We start from the raw sequence: 26,995 nt of genomic DNA, 5'->3' as shown, positions 1-26,995 counted from the left end.
GCTCTTACAACCATCCTCACCATTACTGCCCTGGTGCACGGGTAAACTGTGTCCTCTGGTTTCTCCACCTGCAGCATCACCTGGGTACGGTCCATAGCGGTGCTGGGGAGCTCAGTGCCATGCATGGCGGTGCTGGGCTGCCCTGGGGGCTGGGACTGTGCCTGGGTGACCTGGAGCTCAGTCCCACCATCAGCCCTGGCTGCTGCCAAGGTGCAGGGCTCCTTCCATGGGTGCTTTGGTGCTGCAAATGCTTTATGAGTTCCCTTGACCTTCCAAGTTTTTCCATGTGTGCAGAGTATGTCGTGCTCCTCTTGCTGTCCTAAAATTAGTGTGGTATTCTTCAAAGTGAGTTGCACAAGTATCAGCTCAGCCAGCTGTGGGATTGCAACTGAAAGTTACCATCTTAAATGGTATTTTAAAAAATTTAGGGACTACTGGAATAATCTCCATTTTCTTCTCCCTTGTCTTCCCAGGGTTATTTTTCTCTAAGACAGTTCAGATGCAAATTCCCCATATTCAGGTTTTGGTCGCGCATCGCTGCAGTCGTCCGTCTTCCCCACTTGCTTCATGCACGTGCAGGCTGCAAACTTGCCAATTTTGGGGATGGGTGGTTTGTAATTACCAGCTCAGTGCTGCTGCTGCACTGTTAATTCTTAGACCACTTAACATATCAAATTATTCCTTCCTGTGCTATTTATAGGCGAAGGGCTAAGTAACAGTCATGGCATTAATATTAAATTCTCTAAAACTAATAGGAACCTCGTATTTAATTGTTCTGGTACTCTGTACGTCTGGGGAATACAGTGCCACTGGAAGGCTAATAGACACAGCGGTCTCATGGTGTATTAGCAATGGGATGCTGCTAAATTTCCTAGTGAGGTTGTTTATGAGTTAAGACTATTGTAACTGTCTATCTCTTCCTTGGAGGCTTAGTTTGATTAAACCCCTTTGTATTGCTAATTCTAATGGAGCTGAATTGATGCTGGGGATCTGCTGGGAGAGCTTAACAAAAGGCTTAAGGTAGACATGACTCTGCTGGTTTCTCTGTCTCTGGGCCTGCAGGAGGTGTTTGCAGGGGGCAGGATCTCCCAGCTCTGGCAGGGTGCTGGGGTGACCTGAGCACCCATCCCTGCTGCCTGCAGGACCATCACCCCTGGCAGAGTCTCTGTTGCATCTCCCACGCGCAGGCATCCCTCAAGCTCTGCTGGGTGCTTCATACCTGATCCGAACGTCTGCAAAGCAGTTTGTTCAGTGGCAGTTTCCCTGGTTGTACATGGATTTATGACTGTTGGTTGAGATGTGTGTTCCCGGGGCAGGGCAGGGGCTCGCGGCAGCTGCCCTTGCCAAGATGGGGTCCAGCTCCTCCAGAGCCCCGAGTGCTGGCAGGAGAAAGCTGCATGTTGCAGTGAGACCATGATAAACTCAAACAGCCTCTCTGCACTTCTGCAGTGCTGATGACTAATGAACAGGGAAAAATGCTGAATGTGACAAAAAACCCCTAAATCTCAAAGCAGAGGAAGACCCACTCCTTCCTCAGGAAAGCCTGACCACCGTGCTGGGCGCTGATACTGCTGCGGGCATGCAGGGCTGCTGTGAACTGCCTGGCCCCTCTTCCTGAGCCCAGCTCCGGCAGCTGTCTCTCCTGACATGGAGATTGGGATACCATGCTGTTCCCTGTGCTGGAGGATGCTGGAGGAAGGTCCTTTCCGCAGGCGACAGAAGCGTGTTGGGGTCAGGAGCAAGATGTGTCAGGTCAGTCCCCTTCCTGTGTTGGTAGCTGGCATGGATCACACTCAGACCTTTTCCGAATCAACTCCCAAGCTGCAAATTACCCTGCTGCCTCTTCTAATACGTATCATCACGATGAAATTAATTTTCTGTGAGAGAGTCAGCTGTTTCTTGATTAGAAGTGCTCTGAAAATACCAACAGAAAAATGATTACAGGAAGCCTTCAGTGCTCATTTATATAATTGAACTTTACCTCCCTGGTTGAAGTCATTGCATCCACTCCTGGCTTGGACAAGCACTTGTCCTCCCTGTTGCTTGTGAGCAGGGATGTTGGGGTGCAGCATCCCGAGTGATGCACTGCCCCTGGGGTGCAGCCATGTGCCTTTGCTTCACTTGGTGGCAAGCTGTAGGTCTGATATCATGGTTTCCACATGTTTAAAGCCCAGCAGGGTTCAGTTGTCCTTTAATGAAATAACAAGAATAATCTTAAGGCAGTCATTTGGGTAAATGGATTCTTAAATTTTGCTCACTTTCTGTGTGGGTAGTGAGGGTCTGTTGGAAATTTGTTGGAAAAGGGGCATCTTCCCACCTGCCCTTCCCCAACAGCAGCAAAAATCCCCCTCCTGTTCTTGTCCTGCTGCTTAGTGCCTGTAGCTGGGCTGTTATCACTCCGTGTATGTGGTCTGAAGTGCTGCGTGCTCAAATGGAATAAAGGCAGAAGGCCAATGTAATTTTCAAGATCATCCTATGTGATTAGATTAACAATATCTTGCAACACAGAGAATTGCTTTCTGGCTGAACCCTGTTTCAGGCCGAGCATGCTGTGAGCGTGCCTGTGTGCTCATTCCTCCCCTGGCAGAGGGCAGTGGTGGGGATGCTCAGCATCTCCTTCCTCCGTTGGTGCTGGCTCTGGCACTATGGCTCCGGGAAATGCTGCCTCTCAGGTACAGTGGCCCTGGGCTCTGTAGGGTCAGCCAGGTCAGACTTAATAAATTTAAAACATGGCCAGCTTCTCATTAGAAGGAAACTGAGGAGCGAGGCTTGAGTTTGGTGCAGTGATGCCCAAATTTAGGTCTGGACCCCAGTGACCCCATGGGCTGCATGGGTATGGGGACTGAAATGTTTTTAAATAACATGTTTTAAATCTGGTTTCTGGCTTGCATGAATTGCATGTTTTGGGTAAGCATGGGGTTTAAAAAGTGCATAGTGGCAGAGCTTATCTCATGGTTGTGCTTTGTTTTGGCGTCAGGAGAAGGGGCTCTTGTCCCTGGGCTAAGGTCAATATGGTCATGGGGGTTCCTGGTGTTGAGTGCATGATGCCCTGCTAGCACAGCTGATTCTTGGCCAGGTATCTTCTTAATTGCTTGAGTAAAGGGGTTAATATGTGAAAAGGCAGCTACTGCCTTGAACAAAGCTGGTGTTGTTTGTGCTCGTGCTCCCCTGGGATGGTGGCTGCCGTGACAGTCTGTTCAGGATTCCCACTGCAGCTCCGTGCGAGTCCGACCCAGCAAGCTGTGTCATGTGGCTGTGGTGAGGTCCTGCTCCGTCTGCCCGCCGAGGGAGCAGGGAACAAACGGCGCTTTCACTGTGCCCGGCAAACCTCCCTCTTCCTTAAATTAAGCAGGGGTTGGATGCTGATTTGCCTCCTCTTCTTTCATGCTTCACCAAACCTGGTTCTGCTTTATCCAGCAAGTAGAAGGCATAATGAAGTAGAAAGCTAAATTACTTGTTCAGCATCAGTGAGTTATGCCTCGCCACTGACTCAGACTCTATGCAAGCTGGAAGGTACAAGCTTGCTGCCCCCACTTATCAACAGCCTGGTCCTGATAACCATCAACTTGAGTGGCTTCAGCTACCTTTTGCTCTGTGCAGAGGCAAGGAGCTGTGCCCTGGCTCTTGATTAGCCTTTTAGGTTTTTTGGAAAGGGAGCTGGGCAGTCTCTAACCCTCACTGTTTGCTGATGGCCAAGGTGAGACTGCGCAGTGCCGCTCTCCCTTACGAGTCTGTGCTCTGCTGTGCTTGCTTGCCTTTGGAGGATGCTGTCCTGTTGCTGGATGCGTTGGATTGTGCTGCCTCTTGGTAGAGCCTCGCAGTGTTTCTGCCTGCAGCTTGGGGTGGGTGCTGTCACTGGGGCAAGATGTTATAAATGTGCCCCAAGCCTCAACCCTTAATATGTTGCTTTTGCAACCAAGACAGAGCTGGGATGTGGGCTGAAGGAGAAGTTACCAACTTCCACATCTTGTTGTGGTCATCTGGGAGACCTGCCCTGTGCCTGGCCAGGCAAGGTCGGTCCAGAGCTGCCCTGTGCATCTTGCCCTAGGCCCCAAGGCCATGCCAGCCTGATTGCATCTCTCATTTATTTACCACTAACCTGTAAATAACCCAGAATAGCCATGAACAGCCCACTTCCGATAACACATCTTTTCCCCCAGGATCCCATGTCCCTAAGTCCTGGTTGGCAGCTGCCTGGCAAAGCTGGGGTTGCAATGGGGAGGGATGCTGGGGCTGGACTGCTGGTGCCCACAGGTGATGTGGTTTCATGCTGAGCTCCAAGCAGGAGATGAGTCCAGGTGTGAGCATATGAAGGTTTTGGGCTGAGTGTGAGGCTTTGCATGGGGAATTTCAGCAACATTTGTTTCTGGCCTGTGGTGCCACATCAAAATGCCAGCTTTTCCTTGAGCTATATTCCCTGGGGATCTGCTAGAGCAAATTTCCCATCTTTCTGAGCAGGAGCAGCCCTTGTTGCCTCTCACTGTCATTGCAATAGGAATATCTTGCCAAGAAAATGCCCCAGAACACACAAATATTTTGTAGCTGTCACTAACCTACCCTGCTGTTACTCTGGGTTGCAGAGCTGGCCCTAGAAGAGGTGGGTGAGCAAAGAGGGTTTGAGTGCAGCTTTGGCTGAGGCAGCTCCTGCTTGTTTCTGGTGTAACCGCTGGCTTAAGGTGTCATCGCTGGTTCCAGTGTGAAGGGTACGTGCGTGGGAAGGGAAGGGCTGGAAATGGGCATTTAAAATTGCATTTCAATCCATTTAGTTGCCAAGTGTTTAATGCAGCCGACACCTTTCTTGCTGAAAACCCAGCAATTCCCCATAGCTCAGAGACAGAATGGGCACAGGCAGCACCTGGACATGGTGTGGGGCTTCATCACCCTGGGGGGCAGTGCATCAGCATATGTACTGGTGGGCAGTGTTTGGGGGGACCCTTGCCCTCTGATAGCAGTGCTGCCTCTGGGGTCCCCTATAGTCTGTGCTCCCGGTGGCTGCAGTGATGACTGTATCTTCCTGGCACTGGCAGCCGCCGGTTTCAGGTTATTACAGCTTGCGATACGCTGCTGTAGAAATGACCTGCCTGTGGGATGTTTCCTGGTGACATTTCGTTAGTTACTGCCCTCCTCTATGCAGGGTCTCTGTTGTTTCCTTGGCTTAGTGCTCTCTTCATCCCTTCTGGAGTGTCTTTTGACCTGTTTTTTTAATTATTAGTGCAGAACTGACCTTCTAGATCTCCCTTCCTCCCTGTTTTCAAGTTAAGATTATTTTTGTTTTCCTTCAGCCTAAAACTTCACTGCATTGGGGCCGTGGCTGGCACTGTGATGGGGAGGGGTGCTGTGGTATGCATGGTGGCCATCCTGCCATCCCTGCTGGTGGCTGTCCTGCTGTCCCCACAGGCGCTTTTGGTGACGCAGGGCTGTGCCTGCTGCTGTTTGCTTTGGGGCCTGTTCCTGCCAGTGCCGGGTGTCAGCTTAAACTGAAACCTAAGCAGGCTCAGCCTGAGCGGTGCCAGGGCACAGGGTCAGCGGGAAAGGAGCAGGGGAGAGAAACCTGGCTGGGGGGGCTGGCCCCATGGACCCAGGGGACTTGTGCTGCAAAATGCTGCCTGCTCTGGGATGTATGGATTGCCGCTGGGCTCAGACTGGCAGTGGGATGTTTTTTGCTGTGCCCATTGAGGTACCTCTGCCAAACAAGTGTCAGCCCTTGGTGCTGCAGTCTAGGAATGAATACCTTTCTCCAGGCGTGCAGCTTAGTTTCCTGTTATAATGGTATTTCCTAATTAAAGCTGCCTACTTAGGCAGCAAAAGGTACTCTTGTTTAAGCTGCAATGCTGCATTACAGTCTGCATTGTCAGGTCTAGCTGGGTACGTTCCCCTTATTAACCAGCCGGTTTCCAAACATGTCCTACGCCTCCGCTTCCCAACTCTGTGCCCTTCCCAGCTCCTGTCGGGCAACTGAGGCACGTGCGACCCGGGCATCCTTCTGGCAGGAGGGAGCTGAAACCTAGCAGAAGGCTGGGAATGGTTCCAAAAGACTCCTGTTTCTCTTTCCTACAAAAGCTGGTGCTCATGGAAATAATCTTGGGTTGTTTTTTTTTTTCATTCCTTGCAGTGAACACCTACCTCTTCATGATGCAAGCCCAAGGCATCATGATTCGTGAAAACATGCGAACAATAGGAGCTCAGGTGTATGAGCAGGTGGTCCGCAGTGCCTATGCCAAGAGGAACAGCAGTGTAAATGACTCAGGTATTTCTTGAATAATTGTCATTTTGATCAAAGGTTCCATTTTCATTGGAAATCAAGTTAACCTGAACCACTCTTGCTTGAAGTAATTAATTTATGCTGGTAAATGCAGGGTGGGAACTTTAATTTGCTTCTGGTTTTATTTTTGTGTGTGTATATATATAAATACATACTATATATAACATAAAAATACATCGTATATATAGAATTACTGTATATACTATGTAAAAATTATATTTTTTTAATATAGATATGTAAAAAAACAAATTCAAATGCTGTAACTTGCATAAGGAGTGAAAATCTTGACAGGTCTCAAGTGATGGGATGTTGAGACAAAAACCTCTTTGCTTTCCAGGAATTCAACTTGTTAGCTTCAACCAGTCTGAGAGTAAACATTTTCAAATTCAGTGCAAGGATCAGGTTTCATATTTTAAAAAACTTCCCAGGCACACGCCTGCGCAGAGCCCTGGTTCTGTGCACGTGGAGGAGCCTGTGCTCACAAGCTTCACTCTTCCCATGCAAGGGTGAACTGAGATGATTTAGCTGGAGATCTGCCACAAATAATATATTGAACTTTGGGCGGAATGCAAGGAGTGGAGTTGCAGGCTTCCACTCCCAGGCTGTTCATCATCCATAATATAAAGCTGATAACAGGGTTACAAGTTTTGGTGTAAATATGGTACAGTGAAGCATAAACGCACATGGCTGTGTATAAGCCAGAGTGAGGCATTGCCTTTGGTCCGGTGTGACACCCAGCATGTACCTTCCCTGCTGACACCTCACTGGTGTGTTGGCATCAGGCTGTGCCGGGGAGCTCAGCTCCTCCGCTGTGAGGGTTCATCAGCAGGGTCTGATGAACTACAAAGCAAGCTTATTTCCTTATTAATAAAAAATACAAGCCATGTCCTTGCTGCCCAGCCTGCTGAGGAGTAGGTGGTGTGGCCACCAGTTCAGCTGTACTCTGACCAGGGATGGGCACGGGAGGGGAATTATCAACTTGCGCAAGAGATCGACACCCTGGGTCACATCCTCTCTGTGCCAAAGACGTCCAGGGCTGCCAGCCCAGGCTATTTTTAAGGCTGGAAACATCAAGTAAGGCAGGCGCAGGGTGAGGAAGTAGCTGACTGCTTGAGGGAAGGAGGGTTAGAGCTCCACTGCTGCTGCTTGTGGTGATGAGAGCCTATGTCCTGCTGCAATCCTGGCCCTTGGGGTTCTGAGCCCTGTAAAAATCTGTTGTGTGCTCCTGCTGTCTGCAGCATATAGGGAAATGGTTACCACATTAGTGTCACTGATAATGGTACTGCAACAACTGAAATAACGTGCTTTGCTCAGGCTTCTTGTCCATCCCAGCTGAGCAGGCGTGGGCTGATACCCTTCCTGCCCCGAGAACATATACAAGCAATATGCACCATCCTTGGGCGAACTTCTCCCCAAAGCAGACGCATGACAGCTGGCAGTGACATCTGGAAGGCATGTGGCACTGTGGCCACAAGGATTATGTTAACAGCAGGATTGGCAGCTTCCCTACCCATCTTGGTTTTCAGGTGCCTCAGTGGGATCTGAGTGGGTCATGCTGCCTGGTTAAGTGCCTCCTCCCCATGCTGCTTCAGGTAGTGTGATGGCTGGGAGAGCAAACCCACCTGCTCTGGCTGCAGGGAGGGACCTAGCACAGGCCTTGGCCATCCCTGTCACGACTCAGAGCTGCTGGGAGCAGCTCCCGGGCTCTCCTGCCCCCATCCTACCATGCAGGCAGCAGTGGGTGTCACATCCCTGCATCCCCTCTCCTCCTGGGAGAGGCATGCGGAGCAGGGGCAGGGATGCTGCTGTGAGGGATGAGCTAGCACAAATCACAAACCAATTTGGGCAGTAGAACACCGGTGGCCCCTCTTTGGTGGTCCCTTCTCCAGCTGTGTTGGGAGCGCTGGGAGGTAGGAAGACGCTTTCGGAGCTGCAACCTCTCCTCCACAGCATGTGGGTCCCAGCAAGGGGCTGGGGGGGAGCCGCTCTTTGTGCAGTGCTGCCTTGTGTGTGTGTGCTCTCCTGGGACCTGGGGCTTTACTTGAATTTCTGGGTAGCTTCCTTAAAAATGCAATATCCCACCCTGAATGTCAAGGTGGCTAAGCACAGTATGGTCTGCTGCAAGCACAGTGTGCCTGCCCCCATTCATCTGCACTTACTCTTTGCCCTTAGCTTTTTTCCTCTTGTATTAAAATGAGGAAGTAATTTATATCTATTTCAGCATTTGCTAATAGATGTCATAATAGGTTTCCTGTTCGGTGAGCTGAGAGGGGTCCCTTCTGTGCTTCTGCAAGCAAAAAAGGCAGCCCTTCATGCAAAAAAGGGTTGTTGAGCTTCACCATGCATTGTCAGCTGGACTAAGTATTGAGAGTGTGTTCTGGTGATAGGAGTTTAATGGGAATTAGGTTATGAATATTTAGAGCAGTATCAAGCATCTGAAATAATATCTATCATTCTTGAAAAGCCCTTAAGTTCGTTTACAAGTCCATCTTGAGTCTGAGATAGTTTGGGCACCACTTATTTGAGCAGATAAACACTACTAATGACGTGATGGTAGATACTAGCACAATAAAGTAAGCTGAAATATCAGGCCAGCAATGACTTGTCTGAGTTGATTTAAATGAAAGATTTTGACCTTGCAGGTAAATGCTACCTTCCCTGCTTTGCTTTAAAAGATTAAATTGTCGCTAGATTATTTTTTCATGATAGTTCATTACTGTGGTTACTAGATACAGCCTTTTTGCTATGATGAATATACTGTGCTTATGTAATTACTTAAATGTCCCTATCCTTAAATATGACTTAGGTTCTTAACTTTTAATCTTAACCAATTCATTCAGTTCACTATGCTGTAATTCTGGGTTTATTAAATTACTCTCAGGACAAAATGTGTGAAACTTTTTTTGCTATCAATATGTTCTTGAAACTAAATGTATGCTTAATTTGAAAGGTTATAGTGGCTGGTTGAGAAAAAAATATCTGAATTTCACACTGGGTTCGGTAAAATAACTTAAAAATCTGGCTACCTACTGTAAATCGACTGTTTGCTGATGGTTCTGTTGCAACCCTTGTGTCCAAGGCGTTGCAGAGCTGCTTGGACAGCTCTTGGGGTGTGATGGGCGGGACACCAGCCCTTCTTTTGTCTGTGGGTGCCTGAACATCAGCTGGTTTGTACTGTGCTCATGAGAAACCAGGGCTGCTCTTGCTTTGAGTCAGTATGGTGAATGTCAGCCCTGTGTCATGTTTCTGCGAGCTAGCTGCTGCAGAAATGCCTGTGCATGGTAAGGTGATTGGAGAGGATGACACCTTCTTGTCCTGGTAGGTCTGGAGGCTGCCTCTGATGGGACTGGGTGGCTCAGCCCTAAGCAGCTGCTTTCCAGGACCTCTCTGGGGTATAAGGCTGGTGCTGTGGGATCAAAAGGCCAACCCCAGACTAAGCATCTGGTGCTCGGAGGAAGTGAAGAGGCAGCATCCTCCTGCAGCAGCTGATGCCTTTCTGCAGACAGGGAACTTTTTCTAGTGCCTAAAATAAAGGTCATGCTTGGCTAAAGATGCCTTACGCAAATCTCTGGTGGGTTTACTGTAGAAAGCAGAAGTTCATGATTATATAAAAACCTCCTTAAAGCATCTGCAGGTGTAACAGGCTGGAGGGGTTTTGCCCGGGAGGTAAAAGGATGGAGGGGAATGGCAGGGGGGGTGGGTTGGGGCTGGAGGAAGGGACTGTGCTGGGCACTGCCGTGACTGCTGGGGCATGGGGCTCCTCTGCTCTTGCATGATGCAAACCCGAGGAAAGGCTGGTGTAATGTGATAGTCTTTATTGATCCTTTGAGGAGGATGCGAGGCAGGATTCCCTGCGCAGGCTGCTGTGCTGACAGTCCTTGCAGGCATTGGGACCTGCCCGGGGACTTCCCTTTCTGAGCCAGTTAGGAAAGGACCCGTTGGAGGAACACGTCCCCTCTCGCTGTGCCATGGTCCTTCAGAGACAAGGTGCTAAGTAGCTTTTCCTTCTGAGCGCCACGTGCCTCCTTCCTTTCATCTGTTTGTGATGCCTAAAGGTGACACTCAAAATTCTTCATCTGACCAGAAAATGTGAAGGTTTCTTTGGTGTAGTGTTGTCTAAGGTAGCTGGTGTTTCTGCAGCCACCTGCCCCAGGATGGGGGTGAGCACCCAGCTGGGTTGCAAGTCTAGAGCTCATGCTGCATGGGACCCCCCCATGCTGTTGGGGACATCCTCAGCCATGGGTGGCTCTGGAGTCTGTTCGCAGTGGCATGGGCAGGTGGCTGGAAATAAAAAAGACCTGCAGCTCGAGTGTAAACTTTTTTTTTTCCTGTTTCCCAGATTATCCTCTTGATCTGAACCACAATGACACCTTTCTGCAAGCCACAACGTTTCTTCCTGAAGACTTTACCTACTTCCCCAACCACACCTGTCCCGAGAGGCTCCCTTCTATGAGTGAGTAGCATCCTGATGTCCCCATGGCTCCATGGCTTTGGAGGGCACATCGTGCTGCTCCCTGGCTTGCTGGTGTTGTACTTTCGCTGCCAGGCACCTGGGGATGAATGGGAGTGCTATTCAGCCTGGTCCTCTCCTGTGTGAGTTGTTTACCCACTCACACAAATTAATCCCTGCTACATTGGAGGCATGTTTCCCTGCTGAAGCAGGAGCCCATCATTTGGCAAATGCAAATAAAAGAGGGATTGTGTGCTGGGAGCTGCTGAAGAGGCTCAGCTAGCCCTTTTTCCAGGGGCAGCGGTGGCAGGGTGGCTCCCTTGCCCCTTGGTAGTGCTGCCAGTCCCAGCCTTGAGCTGTACTGGGTACAGCTGGGCAGGAGCTGATGTGGGAGACAGACTGGACCCTGATAAGGGAACCATAGCCAGGGAACTGGGCTTCTGGAGTAAATGTTTACTCAAAGTGGGAAACAGCTGTCTGCTGATGTGTGGGGTTTTATGTCTGCTGGAAACTTGTATGGAGGAGTAGAGGTCTGCCCTAGCTGGTGTGTGTGTCTGGTGGAGAGCTGCATCCAACAGCAGCCACAAAGGCTGAGCAGAGCCCAGCTGCTGAGGAGGTGGAAGTGTTACAAGTCATGCCAGCAGCATTCCCTAATTGTTTTTGTTGGTGCTTGGGAAAAAGAAGAGGCTGCCTGCATTCAGTGCTGGGGATAGAGGGCAGGAATGCATCAGAGTGCTACTCTGAGCAGGCACTGAGCTGCCCCAGGACCACAGCAGTTCCTGACCCCCTACTCTGCTTCTCCCTTCTGTTTCCACAGAGGGCCCCATTGATGTAAATATGAGTGAGATCACGATGGAGGATATCCACCAGTTCTTCTCAAAAGACCCCTCCATCAAGCTGGGAGGCCACTGGAAGCCGAGCGACTGCCTGCCTCGCTGGAAGGTGACTGGGAAGTTGGGCAGCCCCGTGTCCCTGCTGAGCGCAGGGGGATGGACAGTCCTGGGTGGGTGGTGGGAAGTCGTTAATGGAAACGTCTCTGATATGTGCTGCAGCTCCAGAGTAATGAATATAAGGATCTCTGAAGTGTGGGGTGCAGTTACCTAGGGAATAAACGCTGAACTCGAGGGCTGCTTTAATGATGCATGAGTCAGCTCTGAGTTTCTGCACAGACTGCTACAGAGTCAGGCAGTGAGCTTGCCTGCCTGCTTCCCCGCTGCTGAGCCTCCTACTCCCCCCGCCGCCCTGTCTGGGGTAGGATTTGGCCCAGAGAGGCAAGGTGACAGTGTTGGGGACTCCTGTCCCCACAAGGAGGTAGGGCAGCGTGGAGGCAGTTGCTGGGACCCACTCCTGCTGTCCCCAGCGCTGGGCAGGGGCAGTGAGGGGGGGGGGGTGGGCTGCAGATCTCCCTTCCGCTCAACGTTACATTGAATTTCCCCAAAGCATCGGTTTCCCAAAAAGTGAATAAGAAATCGTTGTTGTGGAGGTTGGAAGGGTTTCAGGCTGCTCAGAACTACATGGGAGAGCTGAGACACCATGTTTAGTGCTGCTCCTTTGCCTATAACACCACAGCAGCTAGTCCCGCTCCCCAGCCCGGGGGTTCAGTCGGCAGCAGGGGCCACGGGTGTTCCAGTAAGAGCTGTGTCCTCTCTTCTTCAGGTGGCTATTCTGATCCCGTTCCGCAATCGATACGAGCATCTTCCCGTCCTCTTCAGACACCTTATTCCCATGCTGCAGCGGCAACGTTTACAGTTTGCCTTTTACGTTGTGGAACAAGTGAGTGAGCCCTGGGGTGGTTGGGGCGGCAGCTGCTGGGGCACGGATGTGCTGTGCTTAAAAAAAAAAAAGTGTCTTCCAAAGCTGTAAGTGTAGATCTGTGCTGTGTCCCAAGTAGTTTACCTGCCAGATCACATCATTTAACCTTTGACAGGTTTAGGGTTCATGTTGCAATGTGTAAGTTGTCCCATTCTGCCTAAAAGTGGCACAGCTAAGAGGTATGCCCAAAAATGACTATTTTTCTAAGAAATAAAGTAGAGATTCAGAGTTTTGGGTTTTGTTTTTTTTTTTTTTTAAAATCCTGTATTGGAGGAGATTTTTTTTAAAAAAAGACATCTTTGAACCAGGTGTTTGCAGTTTAAATAATACTGTGCTATTTTTGCATATCCCTGTAGTAGTTTGAGGGAGCATCACCTAGGCACAGCAATGGCCTGACCAGAGTTATGTGTTTCTTGTCTGGGCAGTATCTAGAAGACTTTTATGAATATAATAAACTTAAGGCTCTCATTTGATGTGTATGTGAACCTGTCACTTAAGCTGTCTGACTTCATCCACCCAGTAAATTTACTTCTATATTTAGCTCTTTCTTAAAAAGATTAATCAAAATTTATTTTTTTCAGGTGTCTGAGTAATAAGACTTTAGCATCTTTATTTTTGCCTTCTGCACAGTAAATTGAATATTTAAATCTTGGTTGATCTCACTTGTCTGTCTGTTCCAACACATCATTTCCTTTTGCGGCACTGATGTGGAAGCTGGTTGCCCTCTGCAGTTTTCTCGACAAGACTGAGAACGCACATGCAGAGCACAAACTGCACAGGGCTCCCCTTGAGATGGAACTCTCTCCCTCCTAGGCTGGAAACCAACCCTTTAACCGTGCCATGCTCTTCAATGTTGGCTTTCGGGAAGCAATGAAGGACTTGGACTGGGACTGTCTCATCTTTCATGATGTGGACCACATACCAGAAAATGACCGTAACTATTATGGGTGTGGACAGATGCCGAGGCACTTTGCAGCCAAGCTGGATAAGTACATGTATCTGTAAGCACTGTTCGTCCTCACTACCATAATAGCTAAGCAGCCAGTGTTAAATTTTAAAAAAGTAAAATCTATTTAAAAGGTGTCAGATGAATCTTGGTTTGCTTCTCAGGCTTTGTGCAAAGTGAACATGAGAGGGAAATAGAAAAAAGCATCCTCACAACTTGGGCTTTCCCCATTGCAGGCGGGAGAGCTGCAGTGCTGACAGGCTCTGCCTTAACCCCTTCTCTCCTGCTTAGGCTCCCTTACAACGAGTTCTTTGGTGGGGTGAGTGGCCTGACTGTTCAGCAGTTTCAGAAGATCAATGGTTTCCCTAACGCCTTCTGGGGCTGGGGTGGTGAAGACGATGACCTCTGGAACAGGTACAGGCTCAGCTCAGCCTGCGTCCTTGAACTCTGCTTGTGATGGTGGTTCTGTGAGCCAAGCTTTGCACGTGCTGCAGGGGAGCTTTGGCACCATTGCAGCCGGCGCTGGGCTTGCTGTGCCCACTGCACCCGGGCTGGGGGCTGGGGAAGAGCCAGCCTGGCTGCCGTGGCTCGGTGGGAAGGGGACCTGCTCCAGCCTGTGCAGGCAGTAGATGGGAAGCAAACAGAGAAGTGCTGGTTGGGAAATTATTGGCTCTGTGTGCAGTATCTCACGCTGCTGAGCTCAAACTGATCTTGACTGAGCTGAAACGTTGAGATGCTGAGTGTTGTGTGACTTGTCCAGAGCCCAGGCTGGAGTGGGGAGGCTTGCAGAGCTTCTCTGCTGGGTGGAAAGGAAAAGCCCCAAGTGCATTATCTGTGCTGTCTTGGCAAGCCCTGACAGCACAGCAAGTGCAACTGTTGTTTTTTGTTTTATTTAATTTTTTTTATTTCTCCCATTACTATTGCAGAGTGCAGTATGCAGGCTACTCAGTGACTCGACCAGAAGGAGACACAGGGAAATACAAATCAATTCCCCACCATCACCGGGGAGAAGTGCAGTTCCTAGGAAGGCAAGTAATTTTTTTTTAAGAATCCCAAAGCCCTTCACAAACAGTCTGTGCTGTGTATGAAGCTCCCTGCAGCTGTTTGAGGCCAGTAACAACCTTAACTCATGAAGGAAACTAACTGCAGGGAGATAGAGGCAGAGCACTGCCTGGATTCCTCCATTCCTATGTTTTATACCCCCGCATCCCTACAGCAAAGGATCCTTGCTTTGTGGCTGTGGCTGCTTGGATGCCATCCAAAAGATGGAGTTGTCAGCACAGTGGGCTGGGGGCCTGTCCTGTATCTCCAGGGGGATATTCCCAAAGGGTGGCTAATGCCAGATGTCAGAGAAGCTTCTGTTTTTCTAGAAGAGTCTGGTGTCAGTGTCGAAGGAGGTGTTGCTCAGCGTGCAGAAGGCAGAGATCAGGGTCTCTCCTGGGGTGTGGCTGCTAAAGCATCAGGTATCCCTGGGAACACTAACAAAGTCCAGTAGCAACGCCCTGGGTTTGCTCTACAATGGCAGTTGCTGGTGCAGAAGCAGTGTCCCCCTGCACTGGTGTTCTTCGGTAGCAGACAGCGTAAGGGGTTCGAGTCAGAGGGTGGCACTCACACTGGTTTCACCCCATGATGGTGTGTGTGAATGGGGAGATGGCAGCAGCTCCAGCACACTTCCGCTGCAGCGCTGAGATGGAGCACATCATCCCTCTCCATTCTTCCGTTCCTTCCTCTTGGCCACAAGCTGGAATGGGTGTATAGAGCCCCTGAACTCAGGGTTTGCTCTCTTGTTAGACTTCAGACATCCATCAGGAGCAGTAACTGTCTCCTGTACCTAAGGAGCACAAGTACTACATGAACACTTTGTCTTTATTCTCAAAAAGCTAAATTCTCCCCGGAGCTCTCCAGGAGGGCTCTGACCCCTTTGTCCAGGAGCTAGGGTTGTTTTGGAGAGTGCAACAGTTGGTTGAATTGACTGCTTTTGTCTGGGGATCTTGGTGGAATTTGAGTCTTCTGAAAACTGTGCAACAGAAAACCAGAGAAATACCTTTTTCACAAACGGTTGCAGGAGTTAACACTCTCAGGTGATGAGCTGCTGGACAGCGCAAGCTCTGTTTTGCAGAGGGGCTGCTGGCTGCTGCTGGCAGAAGAGGCAGCAGGGAGGATTTATGTTGCAGATACCATCTGAGCTGTCTGCTGGTCTCTTTTTACAGAAGACTTTCTGAGGGCAGTTTCCATTTGAGGTTATGTCATCTTTAGCCCAAGTTTTCATTTCTCTGTTGGACAGAATGCAGCCAGTAAGAGATGCTTTTCTCATTTCACTCTTGAAAAAGAAGTTGGTTTTGGCTTAAAAAGCCATTTTTAGTCAAACCCTTGAAGCGTGGAAGGCTGGCAGTGCAATGGCATTGGGCTCTTGTTCCCAGTGCTTTCCTGGTCTCCTCTGGCCTCAGCCAGGAGCCCTAGTTCAATGTCAGCGGGAGCTGTGGGCCAGTTCTGTGGGAGGGGGGATCTGTGGTGAGGGTGGGCAAGGCAGGGGTTTGCCCCGGTGAGGCTGATGCCCATGCTGCTGAGCGCTCCTGCCTCCTCTGCTGCATCTGGAGCCTGACCCTCAGCCTAGGTGAGGCTTAGCAATAGCTATCCTCTGTGTCCCGCCTCTGAAATCTCTACTTCCCTCTGCTCTGCACTTACCCCCAGGCAAGTACTAACTGCGGCCATCTGGAAGCCCTGCTGCTTCTCCCACCCAGGCAGGGAGCAGGGGGACCCAACACTACTCACTAAGTGTCCTGTCCATGTCCTGATGCTGTGACCTCTTTGAAACCAGCTTCGGCACTTCCCTCTTAACTCTCACCCAGCACCTTCATCTTCCTCGCAGTGCATTCCTTCCGTGGTGCTTTCTCTGTCTGCAGGTCTCATCCCAGCTCTCACTGGCCCTGGTGCTGCCAGGCCCCCAGCACTGCAGTGCAGGAAGGCAGTGACCTGTCCTGCTGAGATGTTTCTACTTATCTTATTTTTTCCTACCCACTCTTTGCCCTTATATCACATCATGCTGCCCCTAAATCTGGTTGAGGCTGGTTTTGTGCACCAGCTGCAGTTTCCTTCCCCAAACCATCATTCTTCTAGTTTTACTTCCTCATCCCCCATCCCTGACTAAAACCATTTAGTTCTGTTCTTGTTTGTGGTCCAGTTTCTTATAAATGGAAAGGACCACATCACCCACTAGCTGTTTTCTCTGGGATGTTTTGGCTGGTCAGGGCTCAGCAGGACACCTCAAGCTTAGCCCCCATCCTGGGAATGGGACCCACAGGCTTCTGGCAGGAGTTACAGGTTGTTTTGACAGCTGAGTGCTCACTGGTGGCACATTAATTGATAGACTGTAGTTTTCTGAAATATTTATTGGGATATTTATTGATATAGAAAATGCGACTGTTATCTTTAAGAGATCACATCCGTTGCTTTGTAGCTGCTGCTGGGACTGGCTGTTTTAAGGGTGTTTTAGTAGCATTGGGAGGACTTTTCAGGGCTTTGTGGGATATGTGGAAATGACTGTGGCCTCTGGTTCTTGTTGCACAGGTATGCCTTGCTGAGGAAGTCAAAAGAAAGGCAAGCCCTGGATGGCCTCAATAACTTGAACTACTTTCCAAACATCACATATGACGCCTTGTATAAGAACATCACTGTTAACCTGACACCAGAGCTGGCTCTGGTGACCGAATATTAAGAGGAGAAAATAACTTTGCTCTGCCCTTCACCAAGAAAGCACCATGCTAGACTTTCTTTTCCAAGGGTTATTGAGGACAAGCAACACTTTGTCTAATGAAGGATCACAGTATTTTGGAGAATAAGGCTGAAGGTGCACGCACAAATTGCCCTAGCTGTATCAGTCCAGCCCGATACTTGTGCAGCGAGCTCAGCAATCTCTTTCTTTTTTCCGCCACTTGCTTTCTGGGTTTCGGGACAACGGTTTGACCTGCTGCTCTCGTCTCCACATTCCTCCTCCAGCAATTTCTGGCACTGGGATTCACCTCAGACACGCTTCCTCCTCCGGGAAGTGGCCTAGCTGAGGGACTCTGGCTTCTCGACAGTGAATGTCGGGAGCAATTCTGTCGGCAACTGCCCTGGTGGGAGATCCAACGACTTCTGATACCGTTCTTCTCCGTCTGTGCGGTTTTTTAAATGACCTGCTTGAAGTACATACAACAGGATCGCTTCTTAAAGAAGTGTAAGTGTAAATATGCTGTGTAAATTGCCCCTTTTTATTTTTCTCCTATGGCTCAAATCCAAGCTAGAGGTTTACATACGGTCACTCATTTTAGTCCTGAATTCTGTAAACACTTGTGTGTGCATCACTGTACTTGTGCAAGGTGTTCCCTTTTAAGCCAGTGAGACTGCTTGCATGATTTAAGCTGTGCATATGCAGAAATGTTTGTGGGACAGGGCCCTAAACTTTCCAGTGTAGCGGATGAGAAATACAGCCATGTCATCGCCTATTCCAGAAACCACTGGGGTGGCTTTTTCCAGGGAGAGTGAAGAAATGGGAATATTTATGGAAAAATTCCCCTTTCTGTCACTTTTGCAACGTGATGAGCAAATTAATCCAAAAGCCATAGGGAATAAAATCCCTTGCCTGTTGCTCTCTGTCCTGCTGATGGCAAGTGGGAGCTTGGCAGATTGCTCAGGAGCTTGCCTCCACGCTGCTGTGGGAAGTGCAGCCCCCAGCTCCTGCCCACGTGCCCTCCTTGGGATGGGGCAGCTGGCCGCACCACACCGAGCCCGCCCCGCACCGGCAGCGCCCTGCCCTCACTCCTGTAACGTGATGGTACGGTTTGGGAGGTGGTTTTCATTTGTATTTATTGTGTAAATCTAGCAGCACACCAAAGTGCTGCCAGAGCCAGGTTATCACCTCGGTTAGCACTTGGTTATCACCGTCGGCACCTGGCAGCACTTTCACAGGCACATCTGGTGGGGCAGGTTGTTGCAGGTTAGTGAGAGCGAGAGAAATGAAGGACACATGAATCAAACTCATGAAAACAGGAGGACCGGGAACCAGAGAGCTTGGTCTGACACCCCATCCAACCATCCAAACTGGAGTGCCCCCTCCCTTCTCCCACTGCCATCCCCTCCTCCTCGCGGTGGGCAGGCTGGGCTCCGGGCTCTCCTCCCCACTGACCAGCACCAACACAGTCACTTTTACTGGACCTCTCTGACTTAAAAGTAAATACATTGGGGGTTGCTTTTTAATTTGTATTTATACATAACAACAGTGGATACTTAACCTCTGAAGTACTTTAACTTACTTTTTATTGCATTGTTTGCCTTCAGTTTCCTTAACTTCTCATGGTTTACATTGTTTTCTTGGTTCCGTGGACGTATGATCCCCATACACATCTGTTGTGGGTGTGACTGCCCAGGGCATTCCTAACCTGTATCCAGAAAACGTTAGTTTAGAAAACACGAGTTCTTGTGTAGATCTTATCGGCCGGTATGAGAGGACAGCGAGCCTGCCCTTGAAAAGCGCTGATAAGTTTGTAACTTAGGTTTAAAGTCTTCGAACTTACATGTGCTTTAAACTTGCTTCCTGAGGGGATTCAACCTGGTTATTTATAGGCAGAGGTGAGGATTTGCTTTTTATGGCGCATATAGCAATAAAGACTTCTGCTTCTGAGTCTTGATCTCTAATTCACATGGACCCTTTCAGATGCTGAACCCACGTTGCTCTGCCCCCTTCTCTTTCATCTTGAGACCTTGCTAGAAATCTGTCTTTGTTTAATGGTGCTTCAAACAAGGAATGTATTTCAACTAGTCCAAGTTCACTACCCCAGGAATCATGCATGTGTGTGTGAGTAGGTGTTAAACTATCTTAGTCGGGATCCTCAGCCTTCGATGTGTACCTGACACCCATTGCACCTTGTGTTGAACAAAAAGCCGTTACCTCTGCTCAGAAATGCACTCTACGGTTGGCACAAAAGGGTCCATCCCCCCCAACAGCATCCCTCTTCATAGTTCCTTTGTTCTAATCATGTTGAATTTTTTTTTCCCTTTTTAAAATGTGGAATATCTGAAAATGTGCACTGTTAATCTTATCAGCTATGTCAAATACTGTATAGTAAATGTAACTGTTAAAAACATACTGTCAAGCGCATGTGCTGTTATGGTGTAAAAATTCTTGTATTAAGGAGAACTTGTACATATTCTGGCAGCTGAAATTCAACAAGGCCACTCATTCGCCCCTTCCATGTTGACACCATCGGTCAGCCCCACTGGAGGGCAGGTCCTGTTCGATGCTGAATTCTTTTTTTTTAAATAAGCCATGTGGGTTTTATTTGCAAAACTATTTACTGACACTTAGTTACCTGTAAAGCTCTGCTTCTCTAAGGGAAGTACCGTCTGAGCAACAGCCACATACTTCAGGTCGCTCACCATCAGAAGTGGCTTTAAACTCTAAAGTAGCTTTCCATCATCATGGCTTTTGAGCTTACTGTTATGTTTTTAAGAGGTGCCAGGGGGACATTTTTGCACTGAAGACTAGTGTTTTAAAACACACACACACTTCTCAGCAAAGCAATCCTTTGTGTCATTACATTTATTTACCCATGTGTTTGTACATTTTTGTATTTGTTAATTTATGAATGATTTTTTCAGTAAAAAATACATATTCAAGAACAAAAATTGCAGTGGCTGCTTTTTTAATAGGAGGTTGGGGTGTGTGCTTTTTTTTTTTTCTAGGAGGTGAGATCTGTAAGCCCAGAGGGGTAAGTGCTAATGAGAGTTTTTGAGTGGACGAGCGTTGAGACCTGGGTGATAAAAGCTGGTTAGAAATTTCTCATTAGGGCTGGGCAGAAGTAAATGAAGTGCAGGATGGGGATGCTCCCCAAGCTCCTGCTACTCTGTATATGCTAAAGCCTTTTTTTCCAAGCAACTTGCTTCAGTGTAGTACTGATAGAAGGGCTGGCTGCTTTGAAGGAGGTGCATTTAGGAAGATAATTGGCTGAAGGTGATGCAGGGCTTGGAGATGTTGGTGGGGAGGGTTGGTAATTAGATTTTTGATCAACAAACCCAGGCAGACAGACAGGCTTCCTTGGAGCAGCTTTAAAATGTCTTTCTCCTGCTCTGCAGCATACAGGCATGCTAGAATAAATAGCTGGCAGCCCCAGCTTGTTCCAGGCCTTGCCTTTATTTAGCTCACCATCTTCTGGGAAGCTTCCTCCCACCCACGGTGCTCAGCTGGAGCCTGTGGGGTGGCAGGCTCCTTCTAGCCCGTGCCACCCCTTGCAGGAGCAAGGGTGGGAGCCTGTCTCGCTCCTGGCTGTGCACTGGTGGGAGTCCCTCATCCTAGTTTGGGGGGATCCCTATGGCCATGTTCCTCCACGGGTAGCCTGGTTGTGGAGATTTCATTGCCTGTGTCAGCCCTAAAGGGGCTGGAGGAGATGAATGTATGTGTAAAAATTTGGGGTTGCCCCTATACAAGAAAAATGAGAAAGGTAAGGAAGCCCCCAGCCTGTGTCCCAGGTGTGTGCATGGGACCCTCTCATCGGGGCCAGCTGCAAAAAGGAGTAAACCCTCTTGTTCGTGGGCTGTGCTAAGAGGGTACCAATGAGAGGGGCCCTGCAAGGGTCCAGCATGGCAGCACAGCTGCAGCACAGCTCCAGCACGGCCACCACTGCAAACCAGCAGCCGCAGAGCAAGGCTTTCCTCAAGAGCAACCCACGCCTGCGAGGGAGAGTGCTCCCTGCTCAGGCTGGAAAATAGCTCAGCCTTCTGTGCTGCAAAATCCTTGAGCTTTTCTGCAGAGTGCATAAAAAATCCCCAAATGCCAAAGCAGGATGTTTTCTCCCACTTCTTTCCCTGCCTCATCTCTGTGTGGCACAATAAACCTGCCTGGGATGGCAGCTGGAACCATGCACACCCCGGGGCATATGTGGCTGTGGGGCATCTCGGCCCACCTGGAGCAGCCCCGAGACCCTGCCCAGGGGGATGCCCTGCTCAGGAGCTGGTAGAAAAGCTGGGCAGGGGTTTCTGTCCTGTTCACGTGAATTTCATGGCACTCCCCAGCCCCAGCGGGTTGGGAGGTGTGAGCGTGGGCAGGTGGGCTGGTCCCGGCACTGCAATGACCACGAGGTGGAAATGCAAGGCTAATGTTGCTTTGCATCTACTTCTTTCCCTTCAGAGCACCTTCTCTAGAAATCAGGCTGATGAATACTACAAAAACCATAATGACTTTTTTCCTCCAAGGATTCATGCATCATAACCTTTTCCTGCCAAAAATGGCTCTTTAAAGGCACCAGACCAGGATTGGCTGCACCCATGTAACTAAAGACAGGGCTATGAAAATGATGTCGCCCCTCTTGTCAGGCAGACGGAGATGAGTTACTCCAGCCATACATGAATGGGGGTGGTGAGTGCCGGCAGGACAGGGCTGGGCTGTCTGCCCAGCAGTGCCCGCTGCTGGCACGTGGCATCAGCATGTCCCCCAGTTTTAGCTGGACTGCCGTGTGAGGTAATACCCCGTCTGAAACCTCAGTATGGCTTCACAGGCTCCTGCAGCACTAGGTAGCTGTTTTTAAAAGTTCCTAGTTGCAACAATTTTCTTCCCCTTTAGGGTTACTAATTTCCACAGCATGGAGCTTCATGCCAATGTGCTGTGGCTCTTGTGTTGGCCTCTTCTCCCCCCACAGAGGGAAAGGTGATTCCACCCCCACTAGGCACCACCAGGGAGTTGCACTGGCCCCCCGAGCCTGTGGGTTTGCTGCTCCAGGCGCTCTCCCCCTGAGAAGGACAAGGTGTCCCCGGATATTTATTCTTCCATTGGACAAGCAGTCTGACAATATTGACTGTTATTTAAGAAGGGCTCTTGGTAGTCACGAGGTGAGGGGAGAAGCAAGCAGGAGCGATGGGGTCATGGAGGATTAACTGCAGCTTTCAGGTAGCTGCCCTTGGTAAATCCTGCTGGGAAGGACTTCCCAAAAAAACCTTTCTTCTGAAAGACTCTCCCAGGTACACAGCCAAGGGCTGCCGGCAGTCCCCGCTCCTCTCTCATGATCAGTATGGATAGCTCAGCCCCATGGCAATGTCTGCTGCACTGCTGCCTGCCCTTAGCATCTCATCTCCCACTGCCTCAGGTGCTCCCTTCACCAACCAGCCACCCCGCCTGTGCCCACCCAGTGCCTTGCTGTGCCCCCAGCAGTGCCGACCGGGACAAGGAGCCTCAGTTGTGTCCCTACAGGGATTTTGGACCCCCCTGGGCTGTGCCAGCCACCTCCTGTGCTCCCCTGTGAGAGAGAAGAGCCCACAGCCCTGGGTGCTGCCCTCCTGTGTGGCAGCTTGGCTCCTGGAGGGAGTTAGGCCAGGCCTTGGTAACGTTTATCTGGACTTTCAGACTGTGCTGCCTGGGGAGTGGTGCATATCATGGCTCCCAGGCTCTCCAGCACTCCTGACAGTGCTGCATGCCTGCTGAGTTGCTTTTGGACAAGAAAATATTAAAAATGGGAAAAAAACAATAACCAGTATCACATGGGTGAAGCAAGAGCAAACACTACTCTGTGAGCAGGAGGGGCTTGAACTCATTCTTTACTCCCGTTGACACGGTGGATGCCACCCGCTCCAGCACTGGCAGGGATGCAGGATGAATGGATGGGTGGGTGGGCCACAGTGGCTGAGCCAAACAGGCAGAGCTGGTCAGCTGGGGAGAACTACCGGTTGCCTGGACATCCAGTTGAGAAATCGACTCTTTAAAGCGCTGTCTCGAGCTGCAGGGGCAGCAAGCAGCAGGGCAGTATCTGAAGGCCACGAATGTGGTAGCACGTTCAGGACTGTCTTGCACAACCACCCGCATCACCAGGATCGCCTGCTCACTGGTGCGGCGGGTTCCTAGTGAACAGGAATGCTTCCTTGGCCATAAAACTGTGAGTCACCTTGCAACAAGTGCCTCACTTCAGGGCCAATGTGAGCTACAGCAGTGCCTTGAGATCTGCCGCGGGGACCAGGTGGATCCTCCCTCCCCTGCTCTGCCCCGGGAGGTGTTGGGGACAGGCTGTGCCTCCCTGGGAGCATCAGAGTAAAGCCAATGGCCTCAGTGCAGTCTGTGCAGCCACGTCTCAGCCCTGCAGCAGTTTACTTTCAGCCACGGGCCAACCTTGTGCTGCCCAGGAATCACTCGCAGGCACCCAGGCTGCTGCCTCCTCACTTTCATGGCAGTACTGCTCCCCTTCTGATTGCATTAAAGCAGCTAATCACTTTATCAGGGCAATGGCCCGGGATCCATCACAGGGTACATGTGTGCTGGGGACTTTGATATCAGTAACTGTCTCCAGCACATGGCTGAGACCTAATCCCTGAGCCAAGACCTTCGTTTGACAAAGCAAATTCATTCATAATTCAGAGCTGCTTTGTGGCTGGAAACTTTTCATAGGTGACTGAACAGCCTGGAGTTGCCACTGCCCCTGACAGACAGCCCCGGGGCGGAGAGGGGACAGAATACACTGTCTTTAACAGTTTATTTCTGTTGGGGTTTAGAGCCCATGTAGAGGGGGGTCAAATGAGCCAGGGCCAGGGTTTACAGCAGCTCAATGGTCAGTAATTCTGCCTGGCACTAGGCACCAGTGGAGCTCGGAGCTCTCTGACTGTGGGAGTGGAGGGGTTACCTGAACACAGATCAGCTTTTTGCCTGAGTGAGTCCCTGCCAAGCAGCTCTCTCTGCTTCACTGCCAAAAGTGTCTATTAACAAAGAAAGCAACCACAAGCTCTGCACCCCCAGCTACAGAGCATGCACAGGGTAGCCAAAATTGTGTTAGTGAGACTACCTGGTACCCTGGCATGAGGTAAAAAGAAAAAGCTGCAGTGATACAGCTCAGCCCCAAACCAGCCTGCGGGGAGGGGGAGGAGAGCAGCCCCCAGCCCCTTCACCCAGCTGCAGCCCTTATTTCAACTGGTGCTTCAGTGAGACCCCCACCAGGCGCTGAGCAGTGATGCGGGAGGCTGGGGAGAGCAATTAGCACTTCCACCTTGATGAGGAGCTGTGCCCACAGGCCCCATCCTGCCAGAGGGGCCTCGCCTTGTCCCCCCGCCCCGGGCCAGCCGCTCTGGGGCAGGGGGCTGCAGGGGCTGAGGGCATCGGGTGCAGGCGGGGGGCCAGGCCCGCGGCAAGGCCCAGAGGTGCTCAGGGGAGGGCTCAAGAGGTGCCCTCAAACGGCTGAACCCACCCACCCGCTGCGGGGCTATCGGGAGCCCACAGCTGAACCGCCAGGAGCGGGGCGGGCCCCGGGAGCAGGGCAGAGCCGCAGGGCAGAGCTCCAGCCCGGCCCCGCCCTGGCCCCAGCCCTTGCCCCAGCCCGGCCCCAGCCCGGCCCAGCCCTGCCCCAGCCCCTGCCCCAGCCCGGCCCTTGCCCCTGCCCCAGCCCGGCCCCAGCCCCTGGCCCAGCCCTGCCCTTGCCCCTGCCCCAGCCCGGCCCCAGCCCCTGCCCCAGCCCGGCTCAGCCCTGCCCCAGCCCAGCCCGGCCCCAGCCCCGGCCCCAGCCCCTGCCCCAGCCCGGCCCCAGCCCCGCCCTGGCCCCTGCCCCAGCCACAGCCCCTGCCCCAGCCCTGGCCCCTCGGCCTCCGAGGGGGGGCAGCGACGCTGTGAGGGGCGTGGCCGGACGGTGAGGGGGCGTGGCCGGGCGACAGCGAGGCGGGGCCAGGAAGGGGCGGTGCCGTGAGGGGGCGTGGCCGGGCGGGGGCGGGCCGTGTGCCGGGCGGCGGCGCAGCGCGGTCCCAAGGCGCCCCCTGGCGGCGGGCGCGAGCGATCCCGGCCCCGGTGCTGGGGACACCCCGCGTCCCCCCCACTCCGTAGGCACGGCGGCCCCGGGGCACCCACGCGTGTTTGCTCAGCGACTCCCGGAGACGAGCCGGCCGGCAGCCCCCGTGCCTGGCCGCGCAGGGCCCTCTGCCCCGAAGCCGCAGGGCAAGGCCGGCTGCGGCGTCCCGCCCGGTTTACCCGTGTCCGGTGCCCTCCCCGCGGGGCTGCGTGTCACGGTGGCTCGCAGCGAGGTTTTGCTAGTCCCGGTGGCACCGGGCTGGAGCTGCGAGGTGGGGAAGAGTGAGCTTGGAAGGGGGAAAGCAGAGAGAGCCTGTGGAGAAAGGCCTTGGGGGTGTGAGGGGAGGGGATGGGGCTGGGGCAGCCTGGGGATGTGGGAATGGAGGGCAAGGAAGGTGCCGTGGGGTATTTCTCCATTCTCAGGAGAAAAAGTTTTTCTCCCTGCATCCCCGACGTTTGCTGATCAGGCCAATAACATCAGGTAGATAAAATAAAAAATAGCTTGAGGAAAAACTGGGTCCAATTCCTGCAAGAGAGGGAGAAGTCCCATCTTTTTAGGGGTATTTAAAAATTCAGAGTGAAAGCCAAGTATGAGTGTCAGAGTGCCCGAGGAAGTTGAGCTGCTGGTAGGTAAGCAGCTGTTGGCTTTTGCTTCCTAGGCGTGAGATAAAGTCTGGCCTTGAAGATGCTCCTGGACATCCTTATGACTTTCCTGTCTCTGGGTGAGTTACTCTTGCTCTTGCAGCTGTCACTTAGTAGAAGAAATCGTTGTAACCATTTTTCAGTTGCTTAATTGCTTTCTTATGCAGGGTGCCTAGCCACTGGAATGCCCCGTAAGGATCTATCTTTCTCCTGCCCCTCTGCCGAGCAAAACTGATGGATCTGCTGTGGATTTTCTTGTCCAATGACCAAAACCAGGGAAAGCTCTGAGCTGAAGAGAAACATTTGTGCTCAAACTCAAATATGATGTTTCATGTTCATGCTATTTTACCCTTCTGTTTAATCCTTTTCTCTATTAATATTTATCAACATAACATTTTTCCCCTCTTAATGTCAAAGCTTTGCTTTGAAGAAAAAAGTAAAATAAAATTTTTTAAAGCTTGGAAATTTTTCAAATCCCCCTTTCCTCCTTCCCTGGCTGTTTTGGCCCAAACAGCAGTCTGATTTTCCTCAGACATATTCTTCTGTAGAAATATCAAATAAATGTGCCTAGCTCTAACACTGTCAGCCTTCTGAAATGACAAACTGCAAGGTCTTCCTCACTCTGGGAGATGGATGGAAGGAGGTGAAGCCACTTCTCCTTCCAAGGGATGGGCTTAGAAACCCAAGTACTCTCGCAGTTGCTTTCGTGGTGAGGCGCCTCTCCCAGCATCCCTGCTCTCTCACTGGGGCTTAGTAGGGCTGGATTCCTCTGCCCTGCTCACCACACCAACCTTTTGCAGCCACCTGCCTTTTGTCCTTTCCTCTGCTGTTGGCATGGGAGTGCTCATTCTTCTGGCTTTTGGAGACATGCAGCATCCTCTTGGGTGCCTCCAGGAATTGCCATGGCACTCATGGCCCTCAGCCCTCCCAGCAGAGCTCTGGCCAAGCCTACAAGGGAGCCGAAGTTCCCCATGCTGATGCTTTATTTGGATAAGCCATTTGGCTATCAGAGGGAGAGAGAGGGGAGCTGGGTCTCCTATGGACATACGGTCTCAGTGGAGGGTGTGAGCTATGTTTGTGACAGTCCGGCTGTCTGTCTGC

At 51.0% G+C, this 26,995-nt stretch overlaps 1 protein-coding gene across 1 annotated transcript in view; it reads left to right on the top strand.

Annotated features, from left to right (window-relative positions):
• The window catches only part of B4GALT5 (beta-1,4-galactosyltransferase 5), a 39,376-nt gene extending 19,256 nt beyond the window's left edge, over window positions 1-20,120 (top strand). The window contains exons 2-9 of the mRNA XM_074920370.1: window positions 6,113-6,247; window positions 10,602-10,715; window positions 11,530-11,654; window positions 12,369-12,485; window positions 13,338-13,525; window positions 13,762-13,884; window positions 14,397-14,498; window positions 17,038-20,120. Of these exons, the coding sequence (XP_074776471.1) occupies window positions 6,113-6,247; window positions 10,602-10,715; window positions 11,530-11,654; window positions 12,369-12,485; window positions 13,338-13,525; window positions 13,762-13,884; window positions 14,397-14,498; window positions 17,038-17,185 (1,052 nt within the window). The 3' untranslated portion in view covers window positions 17,186-20,120. The remainder of the gene's footprint in view (window positions 1-6,112; window positions 6,248-10,601; window positions 10,716-11,529; window positions 11,655-12,368; window positions 12,486-13,337; window positions 13,526-13,761; window positions 13,885-14,396; window positions 14,499-17,037) is intronic.
• Window positions 20,121-26,995: the final 6,875 nt, after the last annotated feature.

The sequence above is a fragment of the Athene noctua genome, chromosome 16, assembly GCF_965140245.1.
Source record: "Athene noctua chromosome 16, bAthNoc1.hap1.1, whole genome shotgun sequence".
NCBI lineage: Eukaryota > Metazoa > Chordata > Aves > Strigiformes > Strigidae > Athene > Athene noctua.
This window is presented reverse-complemented; position numbering and strand designations above follow the sequence as displayed.